The sequence below is a fragment of the Aquarana catesbeiana genome, linkage group LG13, assembly GCF_042186555.1.
Source record: "Aquarana catesbeiana isolate 2022-GZ linkage group LG13, ASM4218655v1, whole genome shotgun sequence".
Classification (NCBI taxonomy): domain Eukaryota; kingdom Metazoa; phylum Chordata; class Amphibia; order Anura; family Ranidae; genus Aquarana; species Aquarana catesbeiana.
In genome coordinates, this window is record NC_133336.1 from 91,403,061 (window position 1) to 91,429,065 (window position 26,005).

Here is a 26,005-nt window from a genome sequence, read left to right on the forward strand (position 1 = left end):
TGAAGGGAACTCTTAAGGCGTCATCATACCAAGACATTTTGGACAATTTCATGCTCTTAACTTTGTGGGAACAGTTTGGGGATGGCCCCTTCCAGTTCCAACATGACTGTGCACCAGTGCACAAAGCAAGGTCGATAAAGACATGGATGAGCGAGTTTGGGATGGCGGAACTTGACTGACCTGCACAGAGTCCTGACCTCAAACCGATAGAACACCTTTGCAATGAATTGGAGCAGAGACTACGAGCCAGGCCTTCTCGTCCAACATCAGTGCCTGATCTCACAAATGCTTCTGGAAGATTGGTCAAACATTCCCATAGACACACTCCTAAACCTTGTGGACAGCCTTCCCAGAAGGGTTGAACCTGTTATAGCTGCAAAGGGTGGGCCAACTCAATATTGAACCCTACAGACTAATGCCCCGTACACACGGTCGGACTTTGTTCGGACATTCCGACAACAAAATCCTAGGGTTTTTTCCGACGGATGTTGGCTCAAACTTGTCTTGCATACCCCCGGTCACACAAAGTTGTCGGAAAATCCGATCGTTCTGAACGCGGTGACATAAAACATGTACGTCGGGACTATAAACGGGGCAGTGGCCAATATCTTTCATCTCTTTATTTATTCTGAGCATGCGTGGCACTTTGTGCGTCGGATTTGTGTACACACGATCGGAATTTCCGACAACGGATTTTGTTGTCGGAAAATTTTATATCCTGCTCTCAAACTTTGTGTGTCGGAAAATCTGATGGAAAATGTGTGATGGAGCCTACACACGGTCGAAATTTCCGACAACAAGGTCCTATCACACATTTTCCGTCGGAAAATCCGACTGTGTGTACGGGGCATAAGTCTGAGATGCCATTAAAGTTCATGTGCGTGTAAAGGTAGGTGTCCCAATACTTTTGGTAATGTAGTGTATATGTACAAGCGATTCTTTGAACTTGCTTTAATTGCAAGATCAATTCATTTTTTTTTTTTTTTAGAAGTAGAAATTGTCCTTTGTTGCAGTTTTTTTCATAACTGAGCCCTGAGTAATGTAGTGTCACCAGTCATTCCCCACATTTTATTGACTTATTGAGGCATTTGGCTACTCACGGAACCATTTCACAAGGGTGAATGTTCGTGTCAATCTTTCTACAGCCGGTTCATGTTGATGTTCTTTGGAATCTGCTAATGTGCAAATCATATGTACAGCAGGGCACTTGTCTTCATTATCCACAAGGGGATGCTGCTGCTCCACATCCTTTATTAGGGACCTTGTGTCATGTTTAGGCTGCAAAAGGCCATGATCATGTCAAGCAGAACATCTTTATCCATCTGAATCCATCCAGCCCCCTGCTGCTTGTAAACCTCAGACCAGATGAGCTGGGTAAACACACATTTTAATGGGTTTTTAGCTCTGCTGCATGCTGGAGGATAATAGATCTTACTTCATGTATTTAGGCTGAGTAGATGTCAGGCTGTGTGGCCTTTTTCATTAATATAACCTTTACTTATATTCCTTATATTTATACATAAAACCTATACAATGTGTGCCACATTAATTATATTTTTGTTGGTTTGTCTAGTTGTCTACCCTATCTCTATATGTATATTACTATAGGACAATTCTCCAGTGGTGGGAAGGGACATCCTTTAAATAGTTTGTCACGGCCATGGCCTAGCATGCCCACTACAAATATGTTGTCACAACCATTGGCATAACTTGTGACACTTTCCCAATACTAAGGAGATTGTGGGGCAGCCCCTGCGACACATGTGGGCAAGCAATGGCTCATTCTGTGTGCATAATTCCGCCCTCCATATAAAGTTCTTAACCCTCCCACTGACTCTGGGAATTGTTAAATTGTAAGCTCCTTGAGGGCAGGTTCTGATGTGAAATCAAAATACAGTGCCTTGCAAAAGTATTCACCCCCCTTGGCTTTTTACCTATTTTGTTACATTACAGCCTTTAGTTCAATGTTTTTTTAATCTGAATTATATGTGATGGATCAGAACAAAATAGTCTAAGTTGGTGAAGTAAAATTACATAAAACTATTATTCAGAAATAAAAAAATGATAATTGGCATGTGCATATGTATTCGGCCCCTTTGTTATGAGGCCCATAAAAAGCTCTGGTGCAACCAATTACCTTCAGAAGTCACATAATTAGTGAAATGATGTCCACCTGTGTGCAATCAAAGTGTCACATGATCTGTCATTACATATACACACCTTTTTGAAAGGCCCCAGAGGCTGCAACACCTAAGCAAGAGGCACCACTAAACAAACACTGACATGAAGACCAAGGAACTCTCCAAACAAGTAAGGGACAATGTTGTTGAGAAGTACAAGCCAGAAGAAAGCCATTACTTTCAGCAAAAAAACAAAATGGCACGTTTTGAGTTTGCAAAAAGGCATGTGGGAGACTCCCAAAATGTATGGAGGAAGGTGCTTTGGTCTGATGAGACTAAAATTTAACTTTTTGGCCATCAACGAAAAACGCTATGTCTGGCGCAAACCCAACACATCACATCACCCAAAGAACACCATCCCCACAGTGAAACATGGTGGTGGCAGCATCATGCTGTGGGTAAGTTTTTCATCAGTCAGGACTGGGAAACTGGTCAGAGTTGAGGGAAAGATGGATGGTGCTAAATACAGGGAAATTCTTGAGCAAAACCTGTACCACTCTGTGTGTGATTTGAGGCTAGGACGGAGGTTCACCTTCCAGCAGGACAATGACCCCAAACACACTTAAAGCAACACTTGAGTGTTTTAAGGGGAAACATGTAAATGTGTTGGAATGGCCTAGTCAAAGCCCAGACCTCAATCCAATAGAAAATCTGTGGTCAGACCTAAAGATTGCTATTCACAAGCGCAAACCATTCAACTTGAAGGAGCTGTAGCAGTTTTGCAAGGAGGAATGGGTAAAAAATCCCAGTGGTAAGATGTGGCAAGCTCATAGAGACTTATCCAAAGTGACTTGGAGCTGTGATAGCTGCAAAAGGTAGCTCTACAAAGTATTGACTTTAGGGGGGGGTGAATAGTTATGCACATTGACTTTTTCTGTTATTTTGTCCTATTTGTTGTTTGCTTCACAATAAAAAAAAAATCTTCAAAGTTGTGGGCATGTTCTGTAAATTAAATTATGCAAATCTTCAAACAATCCATGTTAATTCCAGGTTCTGAGGCAACAAAACACGAAAAATGCCAAGGGGGGTGAATACTTTTGCAAGGCACAGTATATAAAAACCTGAAATAAATAAACCTGCTCCAGGTTGTGGCCTTGGTCTTTGCATCAGCCTGCACTGAGTTATCCGGCAGTGTTCAGTAGTTGGATGCAAGATGGCTGAACCCCTTTTGCACCGTAGCAACAGTCTCTGTAGTAAATAAGTCTGTGAGTACCCCTCAGGGGATCCCCTCACTCATAGCAGATGTCTGACAGAAGGGAAATGAGAAAAAAGGGGATAGACTGCAAACAAGGTGCACAGGGCAATGATGGGGCTATTCTGGGTTTCTTTGCACCTGGGACCTCAGTCTCAACACCCTAAAGTCTTCCCCTATCTCCTCAGGTACTAGAGAGGAATTTTCAGGCTCTATGGCAGATATGATGAGTAAAGTGCTTTGATATGGAGCACAGAATGCACAAGGCTTAAGCACTGCAAGTCAGTGTTCCCTGCTGAGTCATTGTCTGACTGTCCATCTCTGCAGCATTGAGGGGGGAGGGAAGCAAGTGGTAGGTAAATCCTCTGAGTCTTGAGAACTCCTCTCAGGATTATGGGTAGTCACCCTCAATCCCTCTTAAGCTGAAAGAGAGCTTTGTTTCAGGTGGATGAGGTATGCTCCTGTTTAAAGCTAGATTCGTCATCATCTGCTGGATCTAAGGTAACCAGTATGGGAAACCTACTAGGTCTCTTTTAGGTCACCCACTAGTACAGAATGTTCTGTATGAGGACTGGCTGTGGGCAGACGAAGTGTATACTCCCAAGAGGTTTGTGCAGCAATACCTCGCACAGGAGGCCTTCCACAAGAGGTGCCTGTGGTGAATCCAGCTCTTTCCTTCCTCAAAAATTCCTTTTAGTTCCAGTTAAGGATGCCCTAGTCTTCAAGCACACAGTGAACAAAAGGTCTGAGGCCTTCCACAAAGTCTCCTTTACACAGTTGAGCTCATCCGTGCAACTGTTGGTGTATATGGCCATTTGGTTTTTTTTTTCCATAAAGATTTTATTCAGTATAAGAACATAAACATACATATCAAGATAGTTGTCACATAACAATATAAGACAAGAACAATATACTAGTACCATTTGGAAGATACAACATGAAAGAGCATCTTGAGTCGTAATGAACAAGAACGAAATATGAGCTTGACAGTTAGCATCAGAGGGTGGAGCGTCTCATTTTCACTTTTCAGCCCCCCAATCCCCCCCCCCCCCGGTATAGTCAGGGGGAAGGAAAAGGAATATAGATTAGTTCCCGGTCAAGATCTGGGGTATAGTGTATCCTATTAAGGCATATGTGGTATCAGAAGGGAGGTACCTCCAATTACGTCCTAATGTACACTTTCAACTGGTGTACGTGGGAAGATGGAAACTTCATGATAGACTAGACAGAGAACAGGATGGGAAAGAAAAGGCAAAGACATAGAAGAAAGGAAAGGAGAGAGAAGGTAAAGGGGGGGGGGGGGGATGGGGAGTACAGTCTACGGTAGGGAGGGGGAGGGAGAAGCAGATATTGGGTTAGAAGGGGGGAATGGGGGGGGCAAGATATACAGTGGATATTTTTTTTAGGGGATCAGGAGTGGATCCGCACCTACACCCCGCCGCCGCCCCCAAAACAGCCTGCAACTCATTGCGGAATTCGCAGATCAACCCTAAGAGAGATACTGACGATATCTATCCTTGGTTGTAAAATGAGTCCAGCATGCCCATATGATTGGGAATTTATGTATTCTGTCTTGCGAGATATGGATCAGTTCCTCCATATCTTTTATTTTGGAAATTCTCGCAAACCAATGTTTGGGGATACAAAGTCTGGCTGCATTGACCATATGCATGGCCAAGGATTTATAGTAATCATTCTTAGATAGGGAAGTATGATGCAAAAGGAACTGGGCCAGGGTGTAATCAAGAGTAAATGTAGTAATATGTGTGATGAGGTCATGGACCTCCCTCTAAAAAGGCTGGAGGTTCTTACAGTCCCACTAAACATGGAGCATAGTGCCCACCCCTGACCCACATCTCCAGCATGTGTTGGGAATGTTAGGGGAGAATTTGTGAAGGCGTAAAGGGGTCCTATACCACCTGGTGACCACTTTATAGCAGTTTTCTTGGATGGCAACGTTTAATGAGCCCTTATGTGCGTAATCATGAATAGTATGTCCTCTGTTGTCAGGGCTATTTGTCAATCTCTGTTCCAAGATAATTGTGAGGGAGCTGGAGCCTGAGTAGATGATTCCGAAAGAAGGGTGTACAGGAAAGAGATCAAGTGTCTTTGTGGTGTTTTGCGATGGCAGAGAGACTCAAAGGGCGTAAGCTGTCTCGTCCACTTCGTTTGGTGGGCATGGGTTGCAAGGAAGTGTCAGACCTGCCTGTAGGTCCAAAAGGGGAACGAGTGATCGTCCTAAGTTTATCAAAAGATATGGGTTTACCATTTGAGAAGAACTGGAGGGCTACGTCCTCGAAGGGCCATTCCTGTTGTAGAAAGTTGTTGGATTCGCCTGGCGAAATATCAGGATTCCATCGTATCGTAGTTAGGGGACTGGAATAGGGGCGAAAGTCCCGCCAAGTGTTGACTTTCTACATGCCAGAAGAGAAAGGTTAATGAGCGGGTGTGTCGAGAGGGTTTGTGGCCAATTCCTGGGGGGTAACCAAGGAAGAAGATGCAAGGTTCCAGACTAAAAGGCTTTTTCAAGGAATACCAATGACTTTTTAGAGGCATGTATATTCCAGTCTGCGATCCTTGTGAGATGACAAGCAATGTAATATTTATGCAAGTCCGGCAGTCCAATACCACCCCTAGATTTTGGCAATATGAGATGGGAGTACTTGATGCGGGGAGGGAAATCCCTCCACAGGAAGGCAGAGCAGGCCTGTTGGAAAAGAAGGCTGTTGATAAGAATATCAATGCTGATTGTAATAGATATAATAAACGTGGTAGGATGATCACCTTATTCAGGGCTTAACGTCTGAACCATGATAAGTTCAGGCCCGTCCAGTCCTTAAGGTGTTTTTGGGCCCTAAGAAGGGCAGTGTGATGGTTCGTGAGGTAGAGGTCTGATAAACGAGCCCGAGTTTGGATGCCAAGGTAGGTGATCGCATTCTTTTCCCAGTGGGATGGGAAGGACTCTTGGGAGTGGGCCACTTCCTGGGGAGGGAGGGTAATGTTAAGGACATGTGATTTCGCATACTTAATTTTAAGATTTGATATTTTACCAAAGGAATCTATATCTTTAAGGAGGCTTGGTAGGGAAATTCGAGGTGATTTTAAAGAGAGTAGAACGTCATTAGCAAAAGCTGCGACCTTGAACTCTCTGCCTTTCACGGTTATCCCTTGTATGTTTGAGTTATCTCTCAGCCTGTTAAGGAGGGGTTCTAGAGTTAGTATATAACTCAGAGGTGAAAGTGTGCATGTCTATGGCCATTTCTAAACTTTGGCTGTCTGAAACAAAATGTGGTGCTCAATCCTGATGGATCCCCCAGTGTTAAAAAAAAACTGATGCCCCCCAGTAGCCTTGAGCTATTGTGTAGTTTGGCACACTCCCTTCTTGCCTGGCACTCATATCACTACAGATGTGCAGGATCCTTTGGTTGTAAAATTAGTCTGCGGAGACAAATTGTAAGAAACATTTAAAAAGGATTCCATTTGATAGAAAACGACACTTTAAAGAGTCACTAAACATCTTTAGTAAAAAAAAAGTCACAGATGGCACTCTCTTACCCAGTAAGAAGAAGGATAAGGTGCCCACGGCAAAGTCTGATGCTTGCCAAGTCCTTCACTTAGTTCCATAGCAAGTCCTAGAGATCTAAACCAGCCAAATCTGGCGGTGAGTCCTGTGTCTGGGACTTGGTATCCCAAGGGTACAGGCTTAAGTTTTGCCCCTACCACTGCCACTCAACCCCCCCAACTCCCACCACAACAAGATTGTGGGCCTTTCAGACCACTTTGCAGCAACTTCACTTTTCTGGAGTGATTGTTTCAGCTCCCACAGAGGAACAGTTTCAGGATTTTTATTCGAAACTATTTACGATTCTGAAGCCCATTGGTGGCATTTGCATCATTTTAACATTGAAGGTCCTCAACACCTTTTTGGTGTTCAAAAGTTCCAGATGAAATCACCTAAGTCACTGATTTTAAACAGAGAAGCTTTAATTGCCATAATTCATTCATATAAATTCATATATCTCATGCCACTTTATTTTGATTTTTTGTTTAATCCTCTTAAGTACCTTATCCCCACAGCTTTGTTGTATGGGCACATGATCTGAAATTGAGCATGCTCCATAGAGAAACCCAGCTGGTCTACACCATCTCAGCCTGCAATGGGGACACAGAGAAGGTGGGAGGGACAGCAGCAGAGCTTAGAATGTAACTGAAATTGAGCATGCTCCGTAGAGGACACCAGCTGGTCTACACAATCTCAGCCTGCAATGGGGACACAGAGAAGATGGGAGGGACAGCTGCAGGCAAGATCAACTAGGTATATTTCACTCTACACAAAACAAATGCTTTAGTGGCTTATTGAGTAGGAACACTCTGTTATATAACTGTTGGCGCTATATAAATCTTCTATAATATATAACATGTAATGAGAGTTTTTCATAGTCTGGGTTTAATGACACTTTAAGGATGCACATTTTTACCCTGCATCAGCGGTTTCTGCACTTTGTGGTGGGCAAGCAGCACTTACAGTTAGTTTTTCTTCCATTTGGTCTGTCCACGGCCCCTAGGGTCTTTATCAAGGTACTTGCCCTGCTGATTCTTCTCTGAGAATGAGTGTTGACCCTCCAAACTCGTGTCTGGACACTGCTTTCCAAAAACATCCAGCTCCCTAATTTTACATGAGGGTACTGAGTCTCATAGTGGCCTAATTAGAGACAGTGATGTATTCCCAGTTTAATTTAAGACCTCTACAGTTCAATGTGCTGACTGTCTGGGACAAACTCTTTCAGTCTCCTGCCTTCTCTTAACATTATCCTGCCTTCTTTTTGTCTTCTTCCAAAGCCCCCCAAAGAGATCTCTGTACATTGCTTAGATGTCATATGTACAGTGCGAATTTTTCTCTCAGCCACTGCTTTTATCCAAACTTCGGATTTATTTTTGTCCCGTCGGCGGCTCTTGCAAGAACTGTCCTGCATCTCATTCCACTATAGTTTGTTAGGTTTCACCAGGTGGATGTTCAGGCCTCTGCTTATGCCAGCTTCATCCATAAGGAGCTTCCAGACACTCTTTAAGTTGGGAACCTGATTCCCTTGTTTTATGCCTGTTAGCATTGTTTGCTGTGTTGCACACCTCTCAGTGGTATTACTTGGGGATGCCCCATTACCAAGACTTAAAGGAGCCTGTTTCCTGTACAATTAATAAATTATTTTTGGCTTACCCATAAGATTATTTTCTTGAGTTACTGTACAAGGACAAAGGCCACCATCACCTGTCCTGGCATTTTCCTCTGATTGCTTGCTAAAAAACTGAGGGTTGCTGGGTATGTGAGAGGTTATATGGGCTGTCCTAACAACTTTGTTTGCCAGTGTCCTCTTCTGAAGGTGGCAGTGTATAACCCATGGTCAAGACCTAAAGGAGCCTGTGTCCTGTACTGTACTACAGGAAAAGGTAAATCAAAAATCATATCTATTATTTTTTTATAATTCTTTATTTTAAAGGGTATTCATCATAACAAACAGATGCAATGAAATTCATATTTGTTAAGGTCATAAGCTATCATGTACAATTTAGGCCAAAGTGCAAACAAACATCTCTAGAAAAATCAATGACAATCAGTGTTCATATAGACAGAAAGTGACTGCATAGGTGAAATAGCAGGTCATATACAATGTGGGAAAATATACAATAGTATGATGCTACCCAGCATTTTCCAGCTTCTAAATACACAGAGGGCAAGCATAGGGTGTCCAAGGAGATTCCCCAGAAATGGAGGGCAATAAGAACAGAATTGAGAAGAAAAAAGAGACATGCGGCTTTCTTCTAAATGAAAACTGGCCATAATGGGGGGGGGATTAAAAAAATTTATAAAAATCAACACTATCAGGAACATTTTCCAGGCTATCATTCCAGCCCAATCCAGATTTGTTACAGGGCCAAAAGCCAGGACATCAACCCAGCATCTCTATCCAATTTTAGCCAATTAATTGGTATCTAGAGGAGAATTTAAAGTTGTTCCAATAATACCATTTTTTGTTTTGGTCAGAGATCTTTTCTTTGAGAACTACTGTAAGGTCCTCCATCTCTTGAATGTCATTTACTCTGGCAAACTACTGTCTCAGCAAATCTATTATAATAACAAATAAATGTCTGGAGATGGCCCTGTTGCTGCTGAGAAGAAAGCGGAAAGTTAGGCCCTTGTGTATTACTACAGAGGTTTCATGGTGTATTTTATTTACATTGGGACTCCCTTTTCTAGCAAAATAAACACCATTCAACTGACTTTGATTTGATTTTCAATTGCATTCATTAAAAAAATGCATTATTTAATGCAACTAATATAAGTACCAAAATCTGACTGGAGATCAGTCTTCCCTAATCCTAAGCACAGCAACACTCAGTCCAGGTGCCAGGGAATGGGGGCAGTGCGGTGAGCCAGTCATATGCTGTTGCATGCACATGTGGTGAAAAGGATCATGATCCCAAGATACAGAAGATGAACTCATCATTTCCCTGGTGCTTCTTTATTTTCCAGTCTGGAAGGTGACCAGGTATGCTGTTTGGAGTTGATCCCCTACTAAATTATACTTAAACCCCACCACCACCACCACCACAACGAATCCCTCAATTGCATAAAGAAAGAAAAACTAAACTAAATTCCCCAAATCCTTAAATTTATATGTGGTTACATGTGATGCTGGGATCCAATTCTTCTTTTTTCTGCTCTGCAGAATGGGGAGTCCTTTTCTGAGTGTCCATATCTCTCAGTGACATGGACACTTCCAGTTGGCTAACAGAAGAGCCCTTTGGCAGGATCCTTACAGGTGTGATGACAATACAATGAAGGGGGAAGGGGGGGCAACAAAACCAGTCAACACTAGTCCTGGACTGCAGTGGTGGATCATTGGCCCCCTCCATCAGAAGAGGTACCATGATGGTTCGCATGACGATGGACTCATTAGTTAAAAAAAATATACAGGGTTTTGTTTTTTTAATTGTGAATACATTGTAGGTGGTAGTAGGATGGAAGGAGTAGTTCTTGCCTGGAGATGGGATTTTACCAGTGTAGGGAAAAGTGAAGTGGTCAGCTTGGCTGTGCTGTCTACCATATATATATATATATATATATATATATATATATATATATATATATATATAATGTGTGTGTGTGTGTGTATGTATATGTATATGTATATGTATATATATATATATATATATATATATAATACGGTGTACAGGCATACCCCACTTTTAAGTACACAATGGGGTTTATTTACTAAAGATAGAAAGTGTGAAATCAGGCTCACTTCTGCATAGAAACCAATGAGCTTCCATGTTTTATTACCAAAGCTTAATTGAACAAACTGAGGTTAGAAGCTCATTGGTGTCTATGCAGAAGTGAGCCTGAAATTTGCACTTTCCAGCTTTAGTAAATAAACCCCATTGTGTACTTAAAAGTGGGGTATGCCTGTATATATATATTTTAGATGTGTGCTTTAACACGCTCTTGTCTGCATAGTGGAATTTAATTTTAACTTTAGTGACAAATGTTTCTTCACCTTCATCGATAATGAATATTGCAGAACTTTGACTTTGGTATGTATTTTGTTCTTCGCTTTTTATTTGACGTTTATTGCTTTAATTCTTTTCTCTCATACCTTGCAGATTATTGTTGCTGACAAGCAATAGAAATGAGGGCTGTTTTCTGACATTTGAAAATATATTCTTCAGGGGAAAGACTTCAGCAAGCAGTACTTAGTCAATTCTCTTGCTTGTTTAGATATACTATTTTGCTGGGAAATGAAAGAAGTGCTGACAGCTGAAGGAGCGGCATTCTGTGTGTATAGGGGAAGGGGACGGGAAATTAATGTAATCTGCTTTTTGTTATATCGGTGTGTATCACTGAGAAACAGTCAGAACATATCTGTTTCATGTGTCTTGACTCGCATGCTGGATCCAGGAGTCTGAGCACTGAACGGGAACTGGGGCTGGCAACATTTTCTGCAAAGTGCCGAACCTCTTGTACTTGTGCAAGTTTTGTAAGATACCCACTTGGTGATTCCCAAAACCTGCTCAGTTGTGTAATCATCATAATGCTACAACACAATGAAAACCTAGAAATAAACACCCTACATGGGTTAATACCCCTGGGGAAAAAGGTACAACAATCTGTGAACACAATTAACTTAAGGATGGGTAATCCATGGCAAATGATTCATATAGGCCCAATCAAACAGTGCATAAAAAAATTAATAGTTTATATACAAAAGAAGTAAAAGCCCTCCAGAGATACAACCCCACCAAATTACGAATGCAGCTAGGAATGATCAAAAGTGCATAAAAATGTATAACCATAAATAAAACCATAAACACCCTCCAGGAGTGTGATCACCCAAAATATAAAGATTAATAGAATGCTGAAAATATTAAAAAGTGCAATAGTGCAAATTAGTGGCGGCTGGTGACGTTTTTTAGGATGGGGGCGCCAGACCCCGCCCTTCCTTTTTGACCCCTCCCATTTCACATAAGCTCCACCCCTTATAGAATCCACCCACTCTGTTCCCTGTATTCCACCCATAGTGTTAAGAGTATACAGCCTAGCATCACAGGACAGGGTATACAACCCAGCACCACAGGACAGGGTATACAGCCCAGCATCACAGGACAGGGTATACAGCCCAGCATCACAGGACAGGGTATACAGCCCAGCATCACATGACAGGGTATACAGCCCAGCATTACAGATGGGGTATACAGCCCAGCATTACAGATGGGGTATACAGCCCAGCATTACTGATGGGGTATACAGCCCAGCATTACTGATGGGGTATACAGCCCAGCATTACAGATGGGGTATACAGCCCAGTATTACAGATGGGGTATACATCCCAGCATTACAGATAGGGTATATAGCTCAGCATCACAGATAGGGTATACAGCCCAGCATCATAGATAGGGTATATAGCCCAGCATCACAGATAGGGTATACCGCCCAGCATCACAGATAGGGTATATAGGTCTGCATCACAGATAGGGTATATAGCTCAGCATTGCAGATAGGGTATACAGCCCAGAGTAACAGGTAGGGTATATAAGTCAGCATCACAGATATGGTAAATAGGTCAGCATCACAGATAGGGTATACAGCCCAGCATCACTGGGTATATAGGTCAGCATCACAGATAGGGTATACAGCCCAGCATCACAGGGTATATAGGTCAGCATCACAGATGGGGTATACAGCCCAGCATCACAGATGGGGTATACAGCCCAGCATCACAGATGGGGTATATAGGTCAGCATCACAGATGGGGTATATAGGTCATCATCACAGATGGGGTATATAGGTCAGCATCACAGATGGGGTATATAGGTCAGCATCACAGATGGGGTATACAGGTCAGCATCACAGATGGGGTATATAGGTCAGCATCACAGATGGGGTATATAGGTCAGCATCACAGATGGGGTATATAGGTCAGCATCACAGATGGGGTATATAGGTCAGCATCACAGATGGGGTATACAGGTCAGCATCACAGATGGGGTATACAGCTCAGCATCACAGATGGGGAATACAGGTCAGCATCACAGATAGTATATATACCCCAGCATCACAGATAGGGTATATAGCCCAGCATCACAGATAGGGTATATAGCCCAGCATCACAGATAGGGTATAATAGCTGTATACACTACTACACAGATAATATACACAAATTGTGAGTACATGTGTCCTGTGTAGTGTATACAGCTATATACACTCACATTCTTCCTTCCTTGTATATAAAAGAAGATAAAAAAAATCCTCAAAACATTATGGCTAGCCACGCATCGCAATCATCCACCCTGGCTAGGTGTCTGAGTGGAGTAGTGGAAATCATCAGTGCTTCGCAGGGAACTAGTGCCAGTGTGTGCGGAATGGAGGGATGGGTGGCAAGATCTCAGAGACAGAGGACTAGTGCAGAAGACAGTGAGTATCTAAGCCTGAGGCCTGAGCAGCGTGACACAAAGCTTACACACAGGCGCCGCTCAGGCCTCAATCCACTGCACTCACACTAGTCGACTCCACTCACAACAGTGAATGATGGCCAGGAAACTGGAAGTGACGCCGCTGTGCTTTTTTTTTTTTTTTGGAGAACAGCTGGGGGGGTGGCGTCCATACGCCCCCTATGGACGAGCTGCCACTGGTGCAAATTCAATCACATCAAACTATAAATACACTTTCATAGTAATAAAGCAAGTGTTTATTAAAAAGTCGGAATGTGTAGATGGTGTTACTTTGTGTCCAACACTTGTGTTCCATACAGCACACAACATGACTGTGATCCTCCACTGACCAGCATGTCCAGCAAACGACCAGAAGGTCAGCAAACACTTTAATCAAACTCCAATAGTCCCCGCTCAGCTTGGTCATGAATCAGATAAACCTCCACAAATCCTGATACTCTAAGGGTATTTAGCTCAAAAGGAATGAAAAAAGGGCTTCTATAGTGCAGTAAATTTATTAAAAGATTAAAAGCATAAATAGCCACTTACAGAGGTGTATATTTCATCAGACTCAACGAAACATCACTAGGGATCTCTAATGAAGTCAGGTGTCGTAACGCAGGAACGGTAGTGGGTGACATCACTTCCTCTCCAGACCAGAAGTCAGCCATATTGGTACTCCTAGTGATGTTTCTTTGCTAGGGGGAAGAGGCAGACTTCCAATGGTGTGAAATAACTACTCTGGCCGCCAGTATGCAGTGTCAAAGGATACCTTTTTATTTTTTTGGATATGGGTCCAAGGATCATAGACAAAAGGGGAAAGCTTGGACATCTGAGATACACATAGATGTATATGCCTTAAAAACTTTCTTCCAAAACTGAATAACAAGGGTTCACTCCGGTACCTGCCAACATCCCCATACTCCTAACAAAATGTGAAAATAATCCCCCAATGTTTGTGACTTTGGCAGAAATACACCAACTGTTATAAAAAAGGCATCAATCCTTATTATGTCAGCAAACAGCAAATAATAATAATGATCGGTTTGAGATTTCAGAGCATTATGACACACTGCCAGCCTTTCAATGCCTGAACACAGCCCCTGTATCCCCTTCCTGAGGCACCTGAACCAATCTCTTGTGTCTCTGGTGTTTTCATTCTCATAGAAACCATCATCTCCATCTTGCTAGCAGCTGCTAGACAACACAGCATGGTCAAGGACCCACTCTGCCTGTTGAATACATAATGAAGGTGAAGCAGTACACTGGTTTGGCCATCCGTGGTCTTACCCATTTCATAGCAGATAGCACTGTGCAAAGCAGTAGAACTTTAGTCAACTTTGGGAGATGAGGGAACATTACTTTGAGTGTTGCTGTGTTGAACATTACATGAAGCTAAAGACAAGTTCAGTTACTTGCACTTGTATTTTATATATATTATATTATATTATATTATATTATATACAGCTGGCCTTATGATCTTTTTTTATAGTTCAATCTTTTCCTCTTTCTCTTGAGAAGATTTGAGTAGATTTATTATATAATTTAGGATATTCCCTGTAAATGTTTTTATATACCCTTAGTCATTTCATCAAAAGTTAGTATGTGCATATTGAGGGTTGTGTGCTTGGTTTTGTTGAGCCATCCGTTCTTGCTTCTATTCCAGGAGCTGCGATACGCACTGTGGGCCTTCCCTTTCTCTTCGCCTCTTTGTGACGCGGGATGGGAGGACGCACCATCACTGCGCATCGAAGTCACGCCACACACGCCAGGCGCGAAGCGTCCTCGTGGCGCTGTAACGCCGGCAGAGTGATACACACTTGCTAGCACACTGGGGGAGTTTGGCTTGGTGCTGTTCCTTTTTGATTTTGATTTTCTGCTTTTGCTTTTCTAATTTGATTCTTATTCCTATTTTCATTTTAAATTATCTATCTATATATATTTTTTTTCCATTCCCTTTTACTTTTGTACATATTCACTTTCTGCACTTCATTTACACTGGTATTCTCAACACATCCCATATATATAACTTTTTTTCACATAGGTCCCGTTTGGGGTCACCACCTCAACCACACATTAGGGTCACCTCACTTACACTCACCCGCTTCGGATACTGTCCGTGTTGGTTGTTTTTTATTTATTATTTTTGTGATTTTGTTAGATTATCTAGACATGTATGCTTTCTATTTATAGATGAATCCCATGTTTTTTTTCTCCTGATGAGCAACTATAAGGCCACAAAACGTGTTGAGCTATCAATTTTCATATTAAATATCAATCATGGGTCGACAAGATTTTGTATGATTTAATCTATGTCTATAATATTTTATTATGGAATTTTTGCTATCATACCCATTGCTCATTTACTTTGATAGAAACTTAGTAAGGTCAACAGGTTACATAGGTATTAATTGCATAATGTTTATGTATACAGGGGGTCCCCGGGTTACAAACAAGTTAGGGACTGTAGGTTTGTTCTTAAGTTGAATCTGTTTGTAAGTCGGAACAGGTACATTTTTTAAGTGTAGCTCCAGCCAAAAAAACTATTTTTAAGCTTTTTGGATAGCATAGGGAAGGGTTAACACCCCTGTAACATTGTTTTTGCTGTGTGTGCCCCTGTTCAGAAGATTTCACCTCACTTTCTGTCCCAATGACAATTGGATTTAGAAAATTTTGGGTTGTTGTGGAAACAAGCCTTGGTGATAAAAGCATCAGTGGAGGTACCTTTTCCCCATAATAGCACTTACAGGAGTGAATTTCCCTTCCTAGGGGTAGATTTCCTCTCACTTCCTGTTGTCTCCCTCCGTTTGTAAGTAGGAGTCGTTTGTAAGCCGGATGTTTGTAACTAGGGGACCCCCTGTATATGTATCAACTGCTATATGTGTTTGTAGCATATATGAATTTTTATTGGATTGTGAATCATTATGTAATTTGTTTTGAATGTGATATAAAAGTTTACTGTTATAAAGGATTTATGCTAAAAAATGTTACATAAGAGGCTATACAATATAAATAAATATAACTTCTCAGTCATTATACTTTTTCATTTGCTACTGTGTGCTTCATAAAAAGTCCCATATCTAGCCCCCTTTTAAAAATAATTATGATAGGGATGGAGGCACCAGGTTCTTGCTTCATTTAAAGTCCAAAAGCCCCCTCTTTTTGCAATTTTATATTATAGTGTGTACCTTAGCAGATGGTATTTATTTGACCTCTGTGGAATCACAAAAATATACATGTGCTTGTTATTTTGAGTCATCTATTGAGTCAAAGAAGACATTTGGCAGTTTCCAATGCTCAGCTCATGTGAGGACTCACTTGGGCTGCACTGCATTGGACTGCATGTACTCTTTGTCTCTCCTCCCCAACAGACAGTCTGAAATTGCCACTTACATAGATACTTTGAATGTGAGTGTTAGGTGTCTAAGATGTTGATAGGAGTCTTTACAGTTAAATCTCCTATCAGTACTTCAAGGATTATTTGTGTTTATTGGATATTTTGAAATTATGTAAACAAGGCAGACCGCCGTTCTGTGAGCGGGGAATGTGCTAATCCTGTGTTAATGCTAAGTGGGAACATGGATCTTTACATTTCCCCAGTCAAAGCACACCCTGCCCTCCATAGTTAGCAGTCACTCCTAGGAAACACATTTAACCCTTTGATCGCCCCTGATGTTAACCCCTTCCCTGCTAGTGTCATTGGCACAGTTACAGTGCATATTTTTTAGCACTGATCACTGTATTGATGTCGCTTGTCTCCAAAAAGGGTCAAAAGTGTCAGTTAGGTATCTGATTTGTCTGCCACAATATCACAGTCCCACTGATCACCACCATCGCTAGTAAACAGTAAAAAAATGATACCATAGTTTGTAACTTTTGCACAAACCATTCAATATACACGTATTGGGATTTTTTTTTTTTGACAAAAATATGTAGCAGAATACATATTGGCCTAAATGAATGGAGAATTTTTTTTTTTTTTCTTTATTAGGAATGTTTTATAGCAGAAAGTAAAAAATAAAAAAAGTTAAATTTATTTTTTTTTGTATATAGCACAAAAAAATAAAAACTGCAGAGGTCATTACCACCAAAAAAAAAGTTCTATTTATGGGAAAGAGAGCGCATACATTTTTTTTTTTTTATTGGGCACAGCGCCGCACGACCGTGCAATTGTCAGTTAAAGCAACACAGTGCCGTACCGCAAAAAATGGCCTGGTCATGAAGGGGGGGTAAACCTTCCGGAACTGAAGTAGTTAAGCAGCTTGTCTTTTCCCAGGAGTAAAAGCGTCCAGAGGAGGGGCCGAGCAAATGCTCAGTGTGCATGAGACGTAACATTCTATATAATTATGGATTGTTAAATGATGGCACAAAATAGCAAATACATAAACTGTGAGTTAGCAGATGAATTACAATGGGTGTCTTGTATAAACAAATTAAGCTTATGTGTCTTCTTACTGTTAAAAATGAAAAGCATCTGCTTTAGGGTGCTAATTTATTATTATCCTTCAAAATGAATCAAATAAATATTGAATGTTCTAACATCTTTCAGTGTGGTCAGGATAGGAAGTTATAATTAGCTGAACAGTATCTGTGCCCCAGTCAGGCCAGGAAGTGGCAGCGAGGTTGGCATTGTATCATGCCCTGATTATGGCCCTAGCAGTACTTGAAGAGGTTAGCCCTGTGTCAGCTCTGCAGGTTTGCGATGATTTATTGGCTGGCATTCTTCTTCTGTTATTTCAACCTCACCTTTTGTATCCCAGCCAGAAAGTCTATTAATAAATGATTAAAGCGGATTGTTAAGGAAACTGATCTGAAATATTTGTCTTGGCTGAAGTTCAGCTAATTACAAGCTGCCTGTTTGCATCTGTCACTGCAGGCTCACCTGGCAGTGGGGGATGCTGTCATTACAGCTGACCCCTGGCTACCGGCAAGGGGAGGGGTGCAGTGCTGGTAAGCCATAATGTCAGCCTACTAGGGCAGGCAAACACAAATATGAAGTCACATATTTCAGACATTACAACATATAAGTCTAAATCGTCCATATCATGTGCCAGTCTGCCTCTATGTATGACCAGCTGACACATTATTTTCAGTAAGGAATATGCCATAAAAATAACAGCTAGCTCACTGTTTGGCAGAAAAGCTAATGACCACAACAAATTTCAGCCCACTATAACCCCAAAGGCCTGATTGAATTTTAAGGGTTCCTGAGGATTTTCATAACCACAGTGGCTATTAGAGGCTGCATGATCTGTTTCAAAAGTAGACCAACCCATGTGCAATGAAGGTATTTATACCTGTACTCCAATTTAGGCTTTATTTGTCTCCTGGTGCTTTAAACTGGAATAGCCTTCTCATGATCAGCAGTCAATACGGGAACTGTATTTTTGGTTGTTGCAGACTTTGCATGACTACGCTTTCCATCACAGCAACTTGATATCCCGGTAGATATCTTTTGCCCTTAAATGTCTGGGGTGAGCCAAACAGCATGTAGATTGCAGGCTAAGTGTACATTGAACAGTGCTTGCTTGATGAGAGTTTCCATGATTGACTACTGATGATACTTTGTCACTGATGAGTAGGGATGAGCAAATCTGCATGGGTTGCATGGGAGTTTTGCAAATCATGCTCAAAGTTTGCAAGCATTGCAATGAACCCCATTGAGGTCTATAGTAGGCAAATTTTGTTATTCATTTCTGACCATTCGTAGGGCTAATAAGCAAGCTGTTGTCAAACAAAAAGGCATGCAAAGCCAAGAAGGGGACATGTGCTAATGCCAGAATAAAAAAAAAATTAAAAAAAGTATCTCCCTACAAAGAATTGTCATCTCTCCCTAATGGCCTCAACACACATTGACAATATGGCGGTGGTGATCCAACCCTGTTATAGAAAGGGGGCTGGGTTGTCAGTTATTTCAATTTATTGGCTCTTGTGACTCAATTAACCTGGGGCAAAGGCTATGCACGGAATTATAGCTTGTTCCTTATTTTTGAGGGAAAACCTGTGTCAACGTGAATATACTGTAACCTTGACTGCATCATCAATATGCTGAATGTTACTGAGACCTGGAATTTCCATTTAAGAATGGGAAAATCCAGATGTTGGCAATTGTCTCTCGGTCAGGTGAACATGCAGTTGAATCTATAAAATATCTTTTATAGTCAAATCTTTGGAAGACAAGAACTCATTATTAAAAAGGTGAATGATCCGAGAAACAATACTTTGGTGACTTATGTATAGGGGATGAGTGGTGAGTATGCCCCAAAGCAATCGTAAGAAAGAGACATGTGAGCTGCATCTAAAGTCCCCACCCCCACAATTCACAATGGATGGAATGACAGGGAAGAAATGGTAAAGGAGATGACCTACGTTCAGTGCCTTATAGCAAAAACGCCTACTGCCTACTGCTCAATGTTGATTAGTTATGTTAATGTACAGTTTATTAAAAAATAATTGGAGGGGTTTATTTTATGTATAGATGTTTTTTTTTCTAATAGTCATATCTAACAATCGTATCTCTTTATGACAGGCCTTGTAGAAATCTGCCTGATGCACCCTCTAGATGTGGTGAAAACCAGGTAAGTCTGCAGTAAAATACAGACATAACAACCCCCAGTAGTTTGGGTGAGCAACTCTTGTTCTCTCACACATGAAAGAAGGGATAGATATGTAAATGATTATGCATAAAATGCAGAATTTACATTTTTTTTAACTAAACACTTTACATAGATCTGCTTGATGTAAAAAAATAGTACAATGTGCTACTGATTGGAAAACATTTTACCTAAATTTCTGTGTGTGTGTGTATAGAGATATACAGTGGGGATGGAAAGTATTCAGACCCCCTTAAATTTTTCACTCTTTGTTATATTGCAGCCATTTGCTAAAATCATTTAAGTTCATTTTTTTTCCTCATTATTGTACACACAGCACCCCATATTGACAGAAAAACACAGAATTGTTGACATTTTTGCAGATTTATTAAAAAAGAAAAACTGAAATATCACATGGTCCTAAGTATTCAGACCCTTTGCTCAGTATTTAGTAGAAGCACCCTTTTGATCTAATACAGCCATGAGTCTTTTTGAGAAAGATGCCGCAAGTTTTTCACACCTGGATTTGGGGATCCTCTGCCATTCCTCCTTGCAGATCCTCTCCAGTTCTGTCAGGTTGGATGGTAAACGTTGGTGGACAGCCATTTTTAGGTCTCTCCAGAGATGCTTAATTGGGTTTAAGTCAGGGCTCTGGCTGGGCCATTCAAGAACAGTCAAGGATTTGTTGTGAAGCCACTCCTTCCTTATTTTAGCTGTGTGCTTAGGGTAATTGTCTTGTTGGAAGGTAAACCTTCGACCCAGTCTGAGGTCCTGAGCACTCTGGAGAAGGTTTTCTTCCATGATATCCCTGTGCTTGGCCGCATTCATCTTTCCCTCAATTACAACCAGTCGCCCTGTCCCTGCAGCTGAAAAACACCCCCACAGCATGATGCTGCCACCATCATGCTTCACTGTTGGGACTGTATTGAACAGGTGATGAGCAGTGTCTGGTTTTCTCCATACATACCGCTTAGAATTAAGGTTAAAAAGTTCTATCTTGGTCTCATCAAACCAAAGAATCTTATTTCTCACCATCTTGGAGTCCTTCAGGTGTTTTTTAGCAAACTCCATGCGGGCTTTCATGTGTCTTGCACTGAGGAGAAGCTTCTGTCGGGCCACTCTGCCATAAAGCCCTGACTGGTGGAGAGCTGCAGTGATGGTTGACTTTCTACAACTTTCTCCCATCTCCCGTCTGCATGTCTGGAGCTCAGCCACAGTGATCTTTGGGTTCTTCTTTACCTCTCTCACCAAGGCTCTGTTCCCCCGATAGCTCAGTTTGGCCGGGCGGCCAGCTCTAGAAAGGGTTCTGGTCGTCCCAAACGTCTTCCATTTAAGGATTATGGAGGCCACTGTGCTCTAAGGAACCTTAAGTGCAGCAGACATTTTTTTGTAACCTTGGCCAGATCTGTCTTGCCACAATTCCGTCTCTGAGCTCTTCAGGCAGTTCCTTTGACCTCATGATTCTGATTTGCTCTGACATGCACTGGGAGCTGTAAGGTCTTATATAGACAGGTGTGTGGCTTTCCTAATCAAGTCCAATCAGTATTATCAAATACAGCTGGACTCAAATGAAGGTGTAGAACCATCTCAAGGATGATCAGAAGAAATGGACAGCACCTGAGTTAAATATATGAGTGTCACAGCACTCTGAATACTTAGGACCATGTGATATTTCAGTTTTTCTTTTTTACTAAAGCTGCAAAAATGTCAACAATTCTGTGTTTTTCTGCCAATATGGGGTGCTGTGTGTACATTAATGAGGAAAAAAATGAACTTAAATGATTTTACCAAATGGCTGCAATACAACAAAGAGTGAAAAATTTAAGGGGGTCTGAATACTTTCCGTCCCCACTGTATATATATATATATATATATATACACACACACGAGGCAGGCATATTGTTTTATTACATATGGGGGCACTGCTTCCTGCTTTGCAGTGATACACAATGATTATACTTTACTGCTTCTTCCCACAGTGCAGGTCTATTAGTCGGGCAACTCATTACAAATAATGCTCCTTATGTGACTGATGTCTTATTTCCACAGCTAGGAGAAAGCATTTTATTTGCATTGTTTCTGAGTCTTCCCTCTGTTGGCTTATCTGCAGATCTCTGTATTTAATACTATAAACTATGAAAGAGCAAGTTTGTAAAATATAAAAATCCATAGCAAAAATTTATTTTTAATAATCAGAGTTGTCAAATAATACAATGCATCCAGAAAGTATTCACAGTGCTTCCCTTTTTGCACATTTTGTTATGTTACAGTTTTATTCCAAAATAGATAAATTCATTATTTTCCTCAAAAATATATTTGTAGAAACAATACCCAATAATGACAACGTGAAAAAAGTTTGTTTGAAATCCTTGCAAATGTATTAAAAATTAAAAAACAAAAAATCCCATGTACATAAGTATTCACAGCCTTTGCCATGACACTCAAAATTGAGCTCAGGTACATTCTGTTTCCACTGATCATCCTTGACATGTTTCTACAACTTGATTGGAGTCTACCTGTAGTAAATTCAGTTGATTGGACATGATGTGGAAAGGCACACACCTGTCTATATAAGGTCCCACAGTTAACAGTGCATGTCAGAGCACAAACCGGGCCACGAAGTCCAAGGGATTATCTGTAGATTTTCGAGACAGGATTATATCGAGGCACAGTTCTGGGGAAGGGTACAGAAATATTTCTGCACCATTGAAGGCCCCACCTTCTGCACCATAGAGTGGGCTCCATCATCCGCAAATGGAAGAAGTTTGGAACTACCAGGACTCTTCCTAGAGCAGGCTGCCCGGGCAAACTGAGCGATTGGGGGAGAAGGTCCTTAGTCAGGGAGGTGACCAAGAACACGGTTTTCACTCTGACAGAGCTCCATCGTTTCTCTGTGGAGGGAGGAGAACCTTCCAAAAGTACAATCATCCGTGCAGCACTCCACCAATCAGGCCTGTATGGTAGAGTGGCCTGACGGAAACCACTCCACAGTAAAAGGCACATGACAACCTGCCTGAAGTTTGCCAAAAGTCTGATGAAACAAAGATTGAACTCTTTGGCCTGAATGGCAAGTGTCATGTCTGGAGGAAACCAGGCACCGCTCATCACCCAGCCAATACCATCCCTACAGTGAAGCATAGTGGTGGCAGCATCATGCTGTGGGGATGTTTTCCAGCTGCAGGAATTGGGAGACTAGTCAGGCTTGAGGGAAAGATGAATGCAGCAATGTACAGAGACATCCTTGATGAAAACTTGCTCCAGAGTGCTCTGGACCTCAGACTGGGGCGAAGGTTTATCTTCCAACAGGACAACGACCCTAAGCACACAGCCAAGATAACAAGAGTGGCTACAGGACAACTCTGTGAATGTCCTTAAGTGGCCCATCCAGAGCCCAGACTTGAACCTGATTGAACATCTCTGGAGAGATCTGAAAATGGCTGTGTACTGATGCTCCCCAAACCAGTCACAGAAGGAGCATTATTTGTAATGAGTTTCCCGACTAATAGACCTGCATTGTGGGAAGAAGCAGTAAAGTATAACCATTGTGTAGCACTGCAAAGCAGGAAGCAGTGCCCCTATATGTAATAATAAAATATGCCTGTGAGGCGCTGTGAATACGTTCTGGATGCACTGTATGTCAGATGGCTTATACCCAAATTCCATTACCTTGACTTCAGTGGTGTTAGGGTCTTTGCCTGTCTTCAGCTTGTTTGGACAAGCTACCAGTGAAATGAACACAGACATCTTCGAGCAACACTAGTTACCACCTGCAATAAATCACATACTGTATATGTCTGCACACCTCCCAAAGTTAGTGTCACATACTGTGTCCAGTCTGCAGACCTCACAAAAAGATATTGATAAGATAGAATGAGTCCAGAGATGGGTAACAAAAATGGTTAAAAGTCTGGGGGATAAAACATTTCAGGAGCGACTTCAGGAATGTAATATGTACAGTGTGGAGGAAAGAAGGTAGGGATGTCCCGATACCACTTTTTTAAGACCGAGTACAAGTACCAATACTTTTTTTCAAGTACTCGATACCGATTACCGATACTTTTATTTTTAATATCACGCGGCAGTGTTTTTTTTTTTCTTTTTTTTTTACATTTTTTTTTTCTTTTTTTTTTACATTTTTTTTTTCTTTTTTTTTTTTAAGGGGAGAGGGGGTGGACGCTGTCTGTGTGTTTTTTTTTATTTAAATTTTTATTATTTTTTACAATAACTTTTTTTTTTATTATTTATTGCAATACTTTGTGTTTTTTTTTTTTTAATCAGCCCTGTTGGGGGGCTTTGGTGAGATATCAGGGGTCTTAACAGACCCCTGATATCTCCCCCTTGAGACAGAGAAAGAAACTGAGGATAGAGATTCCCCAGTCCCTTTCTCTGCAGCCTCAGCTGCACTGTAAATGAATGGAGAGAAGACAGCGGCTCCTCTCCATTCATAAACTGAGACATCGTAATCACAGGAGGTTACAATGTTTCAGTTATGTGAATGGACAGAGTCAGCTGACTCTGTCCATACACAAAGGAAGCAGGAGGACATGGAGAGAGACAGCAGAACGGAGGGGGCCAGCGGAACGGAGAGGGACAGCGGAGGAGGACAGCGGAACGGAGAGGGACAGCGGAATGGAGAGGGACAGCAGAGGGGGACAGCGGAACGGAGAGGGACAGCAGAGGGGGACAGCGGAATGGAGAGGGACAGCGGAATGGAGGGGGACAGCGGAATGGAGGGGGACAGCGGAATGGAGGGGGACAGCGGAACGGGGGGGACAGCGGAACGGAGGGGGCATGGAGGATGCGGTGACAGTCAGTGGTGATCGCGTGTGGGGGAGTTACAAGCACAGATCACCGCTGTATAGATTTCACTAAAGCAGCTGAAAGCCGCTGGGGGAGAAGCTTGTAACTCCCCCACGCGCAGATCACTGCTGACTCAAGGTATCGGGGGAAGCATCGGGAGTATGTGCCCGAGTACAAGTACTTGGGCAAATGCTCGTTATCGGTACCGATACTAGTATCGGTATCGGGACAACCCTAAAAGAAGGAAAAGGGGATACATGATTGACACCTTTAAATACATCAAGGGGGTAAATAAGGTTCAGGAAGGCAGTATTTTCAATATGAAGCCAAGATCAAGAACACTGGGACATGACCTCAAACTAACTGGAGAAAAGTTCAATACTAATCTTAGAAAATATTTTTTTACCGAAAGGGTAGTTGATCTTGCAATACACTTCCAACAGAAGTAGTAAGTCAGTAACAGCACATTCAGATATGATTGGGACAAATATAGATCTATACACAGACAAAAAAGTTAACAAGAAAAACAAAAACATGTATTATTAAAAAAAAAAAAGGAAACTCGATGGACCACATGGTCTTTTTCCTGCCATCACTCTTCTTTGTTTCTACATAAGCAGTTTTTCCACTCATATGTTTTGCCCATTGGTACCTAGGTATGCATTTGTTCATCTGAATGAGATAGCTAATTTTGAGGAAAATCAGAAAAGAATTTCCAGTTAAGGATTACAGATGTAATGTAGAAAATCTTAGGTCAGAAAATACAAGTGCTTTAAGGCATAGTAAACCAAAAGTAAAGGTGATGGCGCTATCAATCAATTTGATTAAATTAACATATAAATCAAAAGATAAATATCATGAAATTGCAAATATATATGAAGTCTAAATGTGACAATCCCAACACCATAGAAATAAATGGATTCTTCTGGTTTAAGAATTCTTCAAAAACTTCACCACGAGTGCAGATGGTGCACGACAATTCTCCAAAGGTGTTTGACTTTTTAGGCTGCTTTCACACTGAGGCGCTTTACATGCGCTATATCACTAAAAATAGCGCCTGCATAGTGCCTGTAAAGAGCCTCTCCTCTCACTCCAGTGTGAAAGCCCGAGTGCTTTCACACTGTAGCGGTGCACTTGCAGGACAGGAAAAAAAAGTCCTGCAAGCAGCATCTTTGCAGTGCTATAGGAGCGGTGTTTACACTGCTCCTAAAGCGCCCCTGCCCATTGAAGTTTTAACCCTTTTTCGGCCTCTAGCT

The 26,005-nt window shown here is 41.6% G+C and overlaps 1 protein-coding gene across 3 annotated transcripts in view; it reads left to right on the forward strand.

The window, feature by feature from the left end:
* The window catches only part of SLC25A21 (solute carrier family 25 member 21), a 745,004-nt gene that overhangs the window by 317,008 nt on the left and 401,991 nt on the right, over positions 1-26,005 (forward strand). For all 3 annotated transcript variants that reach the window (XM_073608915.1, XM_073608914.1, XM_073608916.1), the window contains exon 3: positions 19,886-19,934. In XM_073608915.1, coding sequence (XP_073465016.1) covers positions 19,886-19,934 — 49 coding nt within the window. The remainder of the gene's footprint in view (positions 1-19,885; positions 19,935-26,005) is intronic.